This window comes from Danio rerio, chromosome 16 (genome assembly GCF_049306965.1).
Source record: "Danio rerio strain Tuebingen ecotype United States chromosome 16, GRCz12tu, whole genome shotgun sequence".
NCBI classification, from domain to species: Eukaryota; Metazoa; Chordata; class Actinopteri; order Cypriniformes; family Danionidae; genus Danio; species Danio rerio.
This window is the reverse complement of record NC_133191.1, coordinates 54209781-54222500: the sequence shown is the minus strand read 5'-3', so window position 1 is coordinate 54222500 and position 12720 is coordinate 54209781. Positions and strand designations below refer to the sequence as shown.

Sequence of the window (12720 nt, the reverse complement as noted above, 5' to 3'; positions counted from 1 at the left end):
TTTCTAACCAGCCAATTACATGAGAGCATTCTCAATGCATTTAGGCTTTTAGCCATCTCAGGACAATCTGCTGCAGTTTTTGAACATGGCATGGTTGATGTCAGACACGCTTGTCTGAGTATTTCAGAAACTGCTGATCTACTGGGATTTTCACACACAGTCATCTCTAGGGTTTACAGAGAATGATCAGAAAAAGAGAAAATATCCAGTGAGCGGCAGTTCTGTGGGCGCAAATGCTTTATTGATGCCAGAGGTTAGAGGAGAATGGCCAGGCTGGTTCCAGCTGATAGAAAGGCAACAGTAATTCAAATACACACTAGTTACATCCGAGGTCTGCAGAAGAGCATCTCTGAACACACACCATGTACAACCTTGAGGTGGATGGGCTACAGCAGCCACACCGGGTGCCACAGGAAACTGAATTGGACAATAGAAGATTGGTAAAACGTTGATGAGTCTGGATATGCAGCGGACAAATCTGCAGCAACTGCTTGATACTATCATGTCAATATGGAGCAAAAATAATAAAAATAAAAATAATAATAATAATAATAATATTATTGTTTATTGTATATTATTGTTATTATTGTAGTACATATATATATATATATATATATATATATATATATATATATATATATATATATATATATATACACACACACACACAAATTATTTACAAATTATGATTTAAAGGTAAAAATAAAGAATATTTAGTTATTTCTATATTATTTTAAACTTAGTAAAGTCTGTTTGTGTGTGTGTTTATATGAATAGCCTTTTTATGTTAATTTTATTAAATATTGTTATGCACACACCACTGCCAATCTCAGTACAATGGTAAAGGAAATCAGAGATTACTTGTTAAATTAATATATTTTGTCATATAATCATTCCTCCAGAAAGGTTATAGGGTCAACATGTTCTTTATCTTGACAGCTGTTATAAATGTCTGTCATTTTCAATATTCAGCTTATAATGACAACTCGGATTTCCTTTAAAATGGTCTAAATAAGCTTTTAATGACAAACTAATATAGCGACATGAATGACAACATTATCAGAAATGAGCAATTAATTAATCTTCATGTCTTAAGGCACAACAGCGCAAAATTAGTTCCGAAACGCTGCGACGACTTCAGAGAGAAGCCTCATCCACAAATAGGCAAAGTTCATGATCCGTAAGTCATGATTAAGAGAATTTTTTTTTGTTAAATACTAATGACATTTTCACAGTTTCTGCCATTGTGCAAATCATCTTTCTGTCTGTGCATTAATTTATAGAATTGCGGAGACATTAAACGTTCCCAGTGATCACACATTTGGAGTCTTGATGAAACCTGACAGCTTTGGTAATTTGAATAGTCTGTCACATTCTGAGTTTGATATGTCAGAAATAAATTAGCAACCAGTATTGTTGGGAATGCATGGTTTATTCTTTCTTAGTGTGAAAAGCATTGTTGTGAAGTTTAAACTTGGACATTCCTGTAATCAGGGCATGAATCTCACAAAAAAAACTTTTTAAAACCATCTGCAATATCTTTAATTATTTATTTATTTATTTATTTATTTATTTATTTATTTATTTATTTATTTATTTATTTATTTATTTATTTATTTATTTATTTATTGTTTGTTTGCTATTTAATTATTTGTTTGTTTTGTCTATATTTGTATAATCTCTTTTTGAATTATGAAGTTGTTATTATTACGCAATGTTTTTATTAATAATGTGCAAAAAATAATCACGATTAATCACATCCAAAATAAAAGTTAGTTTTGACATAAATTAGGTGTACTGTGTATATGTATTATATAAATATAAATACACACAGTCATGCATATATTTGAAAATTGTTTCATTTATATTTAGATATAAAATATGTGTATATGATTTAACTTGTATATTTTAAATGCCTATCTGACAAAATAGTTTTGTATAGTTTTGTTGATATCACATATAGATAAATAAATTAATGAATAAATAAAGAAAAATAAGTAAATATTATAATAAATATAATCTAATATTAATATAATAACATAAATAATACAAATATATTAATATAAACAAAATAATACATAGATATATTATGTAAAAACAAACTTTTATTTTGGATTCAATTAGTCACAATTAATTCTTGCCCTGCACTAGTTTTTCATCTTTAGTTCATCCGGTTTGTATTGATAGCGCTTAATTTTTCCACATTTTTTATGTTACAGCGTTATTCCAAAATGGATTAAATTCATCTATTTACTCAATTCTACACACAATCCCCCATAATGACAATGTGAAAAAAAAAAGTTTTTAAAATTTTTGCAAATTTATTACAAATAAAAACCTGAAAAATCACCTGTACATCAGTATTACCGCCTTTGCTGAATACTTTGTTGATGCACCTTTGGCAGCAATTACAGCCTCAAGTCTTTTTGAATATGATGCCACAAGCTTGGCACACCCGTCTTTGGGAATTTTTGCTCATTCCTCATTGCAGTACCTCTCAAGCTCTATCAGGTTGGATGGGAAGCGACGGTGTTCAGCTATTTTCAGATCTCTCCCGAGATGTTCAATAGGATTTAGATCTGGGCTCTGGCTGGGCCACTCAAGGACATTCACAGAGTTGTTGTGAAGCCACTCCATTGATATTTTGGCAGTGTGCTTTGGGTCATTGTCCTGCTGGAAGATGAACCGTCGCCCCAGTCTGAGGTTCTACAGACAATTCACTTGTCTTCATGCTTGGTTTGTGTCTTGACATGCACTGGGAGCTTATAGAGGTAGGTGTATGCCTTTTCAAATCCAAATGTCCAATCAAATGAATTTACCACAGGTGAACTCCTGCTGAAGCTGCTGAAACATCTCAAGAAGGATCAGTGGAAACAGAAAGTACCCAAGCTCAGTTTAGAGCTTCACTGCAAAGGCTGTCAATACTTCTGTACATGTGATGTTTTAGCTTTTTTATCTGCAATAAATTTAAAACAGTTTTATTCATTCATTCTTTCATTTTCTTTTCGGGTTGTCCTTTTTCACATGTGGCGACCCCAGATTTTATTAATCTGGGGTCGCCACAGCAGAATGAACCACCTACTTATCCAGCACATGTTCTAAACAGTGCATGCCCTTCCAGCTGCAACCCATCTCTGGGAAACATCCATACACACTCACTCACACACGTACTCTACGGACAATTTAGCCTGCCCAATTCACCTATACCACGTCTTTGGCCTGTGGGGGAAACCGGAGCACCCGGAGGAAACCCACACGAACGCAGAGAGAACTTGCAAACTCTACACAGAAACGCCAACTGACCCAGCCAAGGCTCGAACCAGCGACGTTCTTGCTGTGAGGCGACAGCACTACCTACTGCGCCACCATGTCGCCGCAACAATTTTAAAAACTCTTTTTTCACATTGTCATTATGGGGGATTGTGTGTAGAATTTTAAGAAAATAAATTAATTTACTCCATTTCGGAATAAGGCTGATACATAAAAAATGTGGAAAAAGCGAAACTCTATGAAGACTTTCTGGATGAACTGTATATTAATCTTGCCATGAAATAACCATAAGAAATAACCACAAATATAATAAATAAAGCCGAAAATTAAACATGCTAAACATGTTTGTTTATGCTTTTGATAAATTTAGCAAGAATCTTCCTGTTTTTTTGTTTTTTTTCAGGCGCTGTCGACCTTCTCTATCAAACTCCACCTGGCGAATATTTGAAAGGTAAAGAGCGGCAGCGAGCACTAGTTAGCGCCGTCCGCCAGCACCTCAAGAAGTCCAACTACCAGAAATTCAGCTCATTACTGGAAGCGTTCAGATACTACGACAAGGTTTGAAGCAGTTCTTTGTTGCTTAGTTGTTCTGTATTGTTACTTATAAAAAGCAAAATAAGAGTACATAATTTAAAAAAAATCATTAATTAATTTTCGTTCGGCTTAGTCCCTGATTTGTCAGGGGTCACCACTTATCTACAGTAGCATATGTTTTACACAGCGAATGCTCTTCTAGCCACAACTGGGAGGAGCTACACTATGTCCCACCCTCTCTTCATTTTTCAGTTGACTTTACATCAAATACTGAATAAAAGTGCATATTTCCAAGCCCTTCACTGGATCTTTAAACTAAATAGAATGTACTTTCTAACAAAAAAAGAGCATTATAACACACTGTTTTGCAACATGGTTTTGATGTTTGCCTTTTTATTTGAATATGGCCACAGAAAGGTCTAGGAAAGATCGATAAGGAGGATCTCAGAGAAGCGTGCCACCAGTTTAACATGATCATCAGTGACCCGCTGCTGGATGAGCTCATGGATTACTGTGATGTTCATAAAGACGGGCTCATCGACTTTGTGGAGTTTTCCAATTTTCTCAACTGGAAAGACAAAATGCCGATCAGCAGGATGGAGCAGGATATTCTCACTGGAGGTGAATTTTACACTACTGCCTACCAACAGACACTGACAGATGGCAACAGACATTTTGTCGAAATTTGTGTTCCAAGTTGGTCGAAGTTTGTGTCTGTTGGAGGCTTTCAACTTTTTTCAGCTTGTTCACTTGATGAATGTTTGAGAAATTATGTGCTGTAGTTATTATTGTCTGCTTTGTTACCATCTTTTAAAGTGGTGTGAACTGGCTGTAAAGAGTTAGTTCACTCAGAAATTAAAATTATGTTGTTATAGTAGAACTTCGAGGACAACAAACACTTAATAAACGTCATTGAACATGTGTCATACATACTCATAGACCTCACCTTCTTGGAAGGACGCTATACAGACCCCCTAGTTTTTCACGATTTGTTCTTGTCACCTATTTCTTTTTAATAAAAATAACAGATTTTGTGGTGGTAATTACCAAAAATTTGAGGATAATTTAGCAATTTTTATAATAATATATAATATATATAAAATAATATAAATATAATATATTATTATATATCTTATTAGGTAGCCTACTACTTCATCTCAGATTTCACTCCGCGAAGGATCTGACATCATGTACCTCACTCAGGACATGCCTGAGTACTTACCCTACCATAATACACCTAAAACACGGATTGCCGTAAAACTCGTAAATGGCAGTGAAGCATTTTCTCTCGTTAACTGCAGGGAAAGAGTTAAAGAAAATAATTTATCAATTTGACGGACATCACAACACCAGCTGTACACGTCCAGCAGCCATCATCCTTGAATCAGTCTTCATCATTGAGCTGCTTGCTTTTCTGTCTGTTCCGTTGCTCCGTTTGTTAGATGGTTGCTCCCACTTTCTTTTGCAGTCTGAAGCGCGTCAAACACACAAAGCGTCCAATTTGCACCTTGTTATTCACTCGATTTGCAGCACAGGATGCCTAATTGCATCTTTGCACTGACTTCACATGTAAATCACCCATGCTTCATCCGCGCCTGCTTACTGCACAGGCTGCAAAACAATCCCTCCCCCGTATGGATTGTGAGGGCACAGGTGAGATGTCATTTTTGGAGAGACACTCAAATACATCACATGCTCTGCACATGCTATAAGTCCATAAGTCATGTAAAACAATTAATTACAAAGCGAAATGAATATAATTTCATTATATGATTTGGAATTGTATTTTTTATGAGACTTTTTTTTCTTCATGTTTTGCGATTTATTTTGCAAGAATTTTTCTGGATTGCAATCAAATTGCGACCCTTTTTGTTAATTTCTGCATTTGATTCAGCGAAAAACGAAGGGGTCTGTCTTGTATACTGTATAACTGCAGGTTTACTATGTTTATATACTGTCTGAGCTATACACATAACTCCTTAACTTTTCTGATTTTGGCTGAAATGTGATTATGGGCTTTTTTTGTGAAGCTGATTTGGAGCATTTATTGTGAAAAGTGCTATACAAGTAAACTTGAACTCAATTGAATATTTACTCACCCTCGTGTCTCTTCAAACCCCCGAGAACTTAATTTGTCTTTAGAATACAATTAAAGATATTTTAGGTGGAATCTGAGAGCTCCCTCATCCTCCATACATGCATACTGTAAAACAAAAATAATGACTTGATTCAACAGTATTTTCTCCTCGATGTCAGTATGCTGCGCACTTTCATGAGAGGGTTTTTCCGCTAAAGATTGATTTAACTCTTCTGAAGTGAAAACATTGGTATTGTGTTGTCTACAGGTAAATATAAACAAATAAAGGCTTTTTAAAGTTATTGTATACAATAAACAATTGCTTTTTATACAATTGCTCTACTGCAAAAAACTAAATCAGCAGAGATGCGTTAATCCAGGAAAAAACAATTTTTTCTTTTTCTTAGCAGTATTTAAATTTTATTTATTTTTTGTTTAATTATTAGTATAATTTGCAAGGACAGTGAAAATTGCCAAAAAATGTCATTTTCATTTTTTTGTGCCTGGACAGATTGTAATATCTAATAACAATACAAAAATTATACATTAAACAACGCAGTTATAAAAGAGCAACAGAATATACATACTGTAGCTATCCTGATAAATATAGTGTATATCCTCCTGAGACCTCGCCCATTGACTTGTGTCCTTTAGTGGACATTGCGTTTTCATGAATTTTCTTTGAATTTTTTGAGCTACTCTGTTAAGTCCTTTTGGATTGTTCAGAGGACATCCTGGGCTTTCGAGTGATATGTCATTTGACTGACATGCTAGGAACCACTTCTTACACTGCATCCAAAATGGCCGACATACAAAAAGCACATTTTATGGGAAGGAGAGAGGCATGTGAAGTTGAGTTTTTGAAATGTTTTTTTGACTATTATTATTACATATATTTCCTTAATAAAGTGTCAGGAACAATACATTTAGCTTTCAAAGCTGTTAGCTTGTTTGTATTTCAAAATATCATCCTTTTTTAAAATGTCCATTATAGTGGACACCAGGACCATCTTAATGCAATTGACTGCATGTTGTAGGGGCCAGAACTGAAGCAGAGAGAATTCTTTATTAGATAGCTGAGGGAGACTCTGAATTAGAGACTGACAATTAGAGAATGACAATCAGTTTTAAATCACTTTTATGTTAAATTTGTTTTGGATTAACATCACTTCTTTTTTTTTTTAATGAGTTCGGCTCTCAGACTAAACTGCAATTTCAATACAAAAAGGAAAAAATGGCTTTTTGTTACATTAATATTGGATTTATATCACGTTACAGCCATCCTGTACAGTTTTGTTGTCTGAGTGGCGGTCGTTTCGAACTAAAATGGTCCTGTGGTCCACTACAGTGGACCTGCTGTACAACTAAAAATAAAAACAAAATCTAATAACTCTTTTTTTTTAACCCAAAGTATGTAGGAAATCACAGGAAAAAGAAAAAAAAATGCTTTGGGTCTCAGGAGGCTATAGACAAAACAATGTTTAAACATAAAAATCATCAAGATGGCATGATCATATGTCTGGTGTGATATACACCAGTTCTTGAGATGTGTTTTGTTTACAGATTGTATGATATCAGTTCTCAGATGCTCTAAAAAGAAAAAAAACAACAACAACAAATTGTCATGTTAAACCAGCATAAAATGGAAATTGTGTTTTTTTTTCCATCTTTGACGCATCTGACTGAAACAGTTATTGAAAGAAAACAAATGTTGGGCGGGGCTTGTGCATGGGAATTGGACAAAAATGAGATAGTTGGAAGGTGGTGATTTGCTATTGGTGAAACTTATTTGAGTGACAGGTTGATCCCACCCTTTTAAAAAAGTTATTTCTTTTAACATTACAGGTCATGTGTATTTAAAATAATTGTGTATGGCTGCATTTTTTTTTAAATTAAGTTTATCAGCATGATGACTTTACTTATGGTTTATTTGGTGTAGAGCGAGTGGCATGGACGGCTCCAGCCAACATGCACCGAACACACCTGCCGGAATCCAGCACTGTAAAACCTCTGGTTAAACCCGAAGATTTGGAGCCTGTTGAAGAGGGAAGCACCAAAAAGACACCCAAAACCCTGTCAAGACCGAGAACCGCGCAGAGCGACTTCATTACCTCTAATTCTCTTATCAATGCTGTTGTTGGCGGTCTTTCCACGTCCAGTGAGTCTCATCTGAATCTCTTTAAACAAACTTCTACATGCTCAGATTGATAGTTTTTTAAAATGCAAAATCATCAGCCTTCTAGTGCCTTTTTTGCTGTGAAATTTTGATTTATTTACATTTTTTATGAAGTAACCATAAAATAACTTTTACATTGTTAACAATGACATACAAGATAGATTTATATTCTAAAACTATCCCTTACATATTTTTTAAAAATAATTATTAAATATGGTCGATATGGCTTTGAAAATCTTGGTGAAGTTTATTCATAAACTAATTTCGAGAGGATCTCGTGATTATGATTGAACACGGCTGGTTCTGCATTAGCATGCATGATCCACCAATCAGGCCATTCCTAACCCACTATAAAGAGCCAGGGTTTTTCACTACAGCCATCTTCGATTTGAAGAATCCTCCCTTCCACTCCTACCTCTTTACCTTTCCCTCCATATGTCGGCACGGTGGCCCAGTAATTAGCACTGTTGCTCACGTGGGTTTTCCCGGTTCCTCCGGTTTCCTCCCACATTCCAAAAAAATGCACAACAAGAGAATTGATCAATCTAAAATTTGCACTGCACTTAATTTTTCACCCTGCAGCATATCTTTTCATTGCATTCAATTTAGTCATCAGTTTTAATCAAGGGGGGCGTTGTAGAGATCTACCTGAGCTCAAGGCTCCCCTCTCGCCCTGCAAACGGGAGGGAACCCAGGGCTCAAGGACCTTTTGAGCTCAGGGCTCTCTCCTAGGACAGCATGCCAAACTTGCTTATAATCAATCATCAGCTAAGTGTGAACTCTTGACAATTCATCATTGCATTGAATTGCATTTTATGTTTTGTCCCCACAACAAAGATTAAGAATAAATGAATGAATGTATGACTTAATTAATTGATTTATTTAACAGGGACAATGCACAAAGATTACATTAACCTCGAAGAGGAAAGATGCATTGTGCCAGGTTGTAGCAGGATTGCTAATATCCACCCGCAGTCTCTGGACAGGTTAAAATTAAAACAATAATATCCAATTAATTAAAAAGTCAGTTTAAAACATTGAGGCATAATCGCATATAAACTAAAACACTGACAACTCAAAAACATCTCACTCAGTGTACACAAATTTGATTTGACAAAAACCACCTCCTAGTCAGGCGTGAAAGCATCTTATAATTTGTACATGTGATTATTTCTGTTGGGAGAGAATTCCATAGATTTGAGGCTTTATAAATAAAAGAGGATTGACCAAAAGAGGTCTTACGTCTAGGGACAATACATTCCCGTCTTACCATCACTCGCGATGTTTTCTCTGATTTGGGATTTACATTTTTTTTTAAAGATGGAGCAGAAAGATTGTAAATTATTTTAAAAACAAAACAAATATTGGAATATTTATTAATGTTATATAAACTTGAGAGACTATGTTTTTAAAGATATTGCAGTGATGGTACAACGAGGCTTTTTATCAGCATTTAAATGTCTTACTAAGAAGTATCATAGGTTGAGTAACTACTGAAATGCATATGAACTTTATCTATAGTTATAGAAAGATATCAAGATATTAAGATTTAATAAAAAAAATTTACTTAAAAAATATTTATTTGCACCAAATTTGAGCTTCTGAATTATATTGTTTTTTTTTGACTCCATATTTCCAATATATTATATTATGAGCCATAAAGACTTGATGCTTGTAATATAATGCAAAAAATGCATGCAAACCTTATATATTTTTTAAATGTCCACAAAAAGTACATACTAAAATTGTTTGATTAAGATGCAATTAAATATGTGTGCGGGTTTATACACTGTTGAACACTATTAGCCCTCCTGAATTATTAGCCCTCCATATTTTTTCCCCAATTTCTCTTTTACTGAAAGAGTTTTTTTTTTCAACACATTTCTAAACATAATAGTTTTTATAAATAATTTCTAATAACTGATTTATTTTCTCTTTGCCATGATGACAGCACATTTTTAAGACATAGTATTCAGCTTAAAGTGACATGTAAAGGCTTAACTAGGTTAATTAAGCAGGTTAGGGTAATTAGGCAAGTTATTGTATAATGATGGTTTGTTCTTTAGACTATTGAAAAAAAAGTGCTAAGGGGGCTAATAATATTGACCTTAAAATGGGTTTTAAAAAATTAAAAACTGCTTTTATTCCAGCTGAAAAAACACAAAATAAGACTTTCTCTTGAAGAAAAAATATTATAGGAAATACTGTGAAAATTCCTAGCTCTGTCAAACATAATTTGGGAAATATTTAAGAGAGAAAATCACAGAAGGGTGAATTATTATTATTATTATATTATTATTATTATTATTATTATTATTATTAATATCTTTGAGTTAGTAAATAGTTTTGTGCCGTGTTTGACAATACAAATCATATATTCACATTCTAAAATATTTTTCATGATTATGATATTAATATGTCATGGTTAAAGAAGCACTACGGCAGGAGGAAAGTGTCTGATTTGCTGCTTGCCCTCATAGATTATCACACATATGGAGTGCCATCAATACGGGCTGATCTTCCTGCTCCTCGTATCAAAAGCATCAGCGACAGGACAAACTACGGAGACCAAGCGACGGCTCGTGATTTGCTGCATCCTCCTCTACATTCCCTCTACGGTGTCCATGAACAAGAGTTTTTCAGTCCTCGCACCAAAGAGGAGGTGAGTTCTGGATAACAGACATGTTACTTTGATTTAAAGGGATCGTTCATTCATTCGTTCATTCATTCATTCATTCATTCGTTTTCTTGTCAGCTTAGTCCCTTTATTATTCCGGGGTCGCCACAGCGGAATGAACCGTCAACTTATCTACCATGTTTTTACGCAGCGGATGCCCTTCCAGCCGCAACCCATCTCTGGGAAGCATCCACAAACACTGATTCACACACACACTCATAGACTACAGACAATTTAGCCTATACCAATTCACCTGTACCGCATATCTTTAGACTGTGGGGAAACCGGAGCACCCGGAGGAACCCACGCGAAGGGAGGGAGAACATGCAAACTCCACACAGAAACACCAACTGAGCTGAGGTTCGAACCAGCAACCCAGCGACCTTCTTGCTGTGAGGCGACAGCACTACCTACTGCGCCACTGCGTCGCCGATTTAAAGGGATAGTTCATCTAAAAATAACCTCATCATTTGTTTTCCCTCATGGTTTTAAACCTTTAAGTGTGTTTCTTCTGTTGAACACAAATGAAGATATTTTGAAGAATGCTGGTAGCTCAGATAGGTTTGGAACAATTGAAGGATGAGTAAATAAAATTTTTTGGAGTAAACTGTCCCTTTAAATGGGTTTTAGTACATCAGTGAGTGTGTTTGCAGGCATGCAGCATAACCCAATTATGCTTTAAAAGATCTACAAACTCAACCAGAAGACTTATAAAAATGTTTTGTGCAGCAGAACTATAAGTGCTGCAGTCCACATGCTGCATCTTAAGAAGATAAAAGCCTTTTGTGATTTATTTAATATGATAACATATGTTACAAAAAAAAAAAAGTTAAGACACAAATTCTTACATGTTAAGTTTATTACCAGCTAATAAACTGATTTTAAAGTCATGTTAATGTGGTGTACTTGGTGATTTACATTTTAACAGTGTTATTTTTACTTTATTACTTTATTAGTGTGCACAATGAGTCTTGTTTTCAACATGTTGACCAATGGAATATTTCATTTTACTCACAGATTGCACAGATTTTCCAGAAAGTGGGTCTGAACACTGCTGATGAGATGTTTGAAGAGGCCTGGAGGCTGGCGTCTATGAGAGATCCTGATGGTGATGTATCTGTGGAGAGCTTTCGAAACGTTCTTGGTGAATTGCAGGCTAATTAAACTTAAAGTCAGATTCCTTTAATGCATGAGTTTATTTATTTTCACTCATGAAGCAAATGTGATGCAGCGTTTTGTGACTCTGAATGTTATTTGGCTATCACTGAGATAATATTATGGCTTTTATTAATATATAATATTCGTGTTCAGATTTTGAAAACAAAATTATTTTTTAATGTAATGCTTCTCTACAATTTTTGAACTTTTTATTTCAGTTTTAGTTTAGTGCATCAAGTGAAAATGAGTACTAAGTGAAAATTAAAATGAATTTTTATGTTATTAAATGGTGTATTAGCCGTGTATTATGTTGTATTATTTACCATAGGATTCGTCTATGGTTTTACCAAGAATGATATAGTATTCAAAAAACTGTAACTTATCAGTTTCTGTGGATGTACAGTTTTTGAGTAAAACATCATTTATTCATTCATTCATTTTCCTTCGGCTTAAGTCCCTTTATTGATTAGGGGTCGCCACAGTGGAATGAACCGCCAACTTATTCAGTATATGTTTTTACACAGCGGATTGCCTTCCGGCTGCAACCCAGTACTGGGAAACACCCATACACATTCACAGACATACACTACAGCCAATTTTTTAAATTCAATCCCCCTATAGCACATGTGTTTGGACTGTGGGGGAAACCGGAGCACCCGGAGAAAACCCACGCCAACACGGGGAGAACATGCAAACTCCCCACAGAAATGCCAGTTGGCCCAGTTGAGACTCAAGCTAACGACCCTCTTGCTGTGAGGCAAGAGTGCTAACCACTGAGCCGCCCTGCTGCCTAAAACCATTTATTTTTTATTTATTCTGTAAACTACT

At 35.0% G+C, this 12720-nt stretch overlaps 1 protein-coding gene across 1 annotated transcript in view; it reads left to right on the top strand.

Annotated features, from left to right (window-relative positions):
• The window catches only part of efhb (EF-hand domain family, member B), a 16778-nt gene extending 4858 nt beyond the window's left edge, over positions 1 to 11920 (top strand). Inside the window, exons 7-13 of the mRNA NM_001201489.1 lie at positions 1097 to 1180; positions 1284 to 1351; positions 3674 to 3828; positions 4218 to 4425; positions 7821 to 8039; positions 10538 to 10719; positions 11752 to 11920. Of these exons, the coding sequence (NP_001188418.1) occupies positions 1097 to 1180; positions 1284 to 1351; positions 3674 to 3828; positions 4218 to 4425; positions 7821 to 8039; positions 10538 to 10719; positions 11752 to 11898 (1063 nt within the window). The 3' untranslated portion in view covers positions 11899 to 11920. The remainder of the gene's footprint in view (positions 1 to 1096; positions 1181 to 1283; positions 1352 to 3673; positions 3829 to 4217; positions 4426 to 7820; positions 8040 to 10537; positions 10720 to 11751) is intronic.
• The last annotated feature ends 800 nt before the right edge of the window (positions 11921 to 12720 follow it).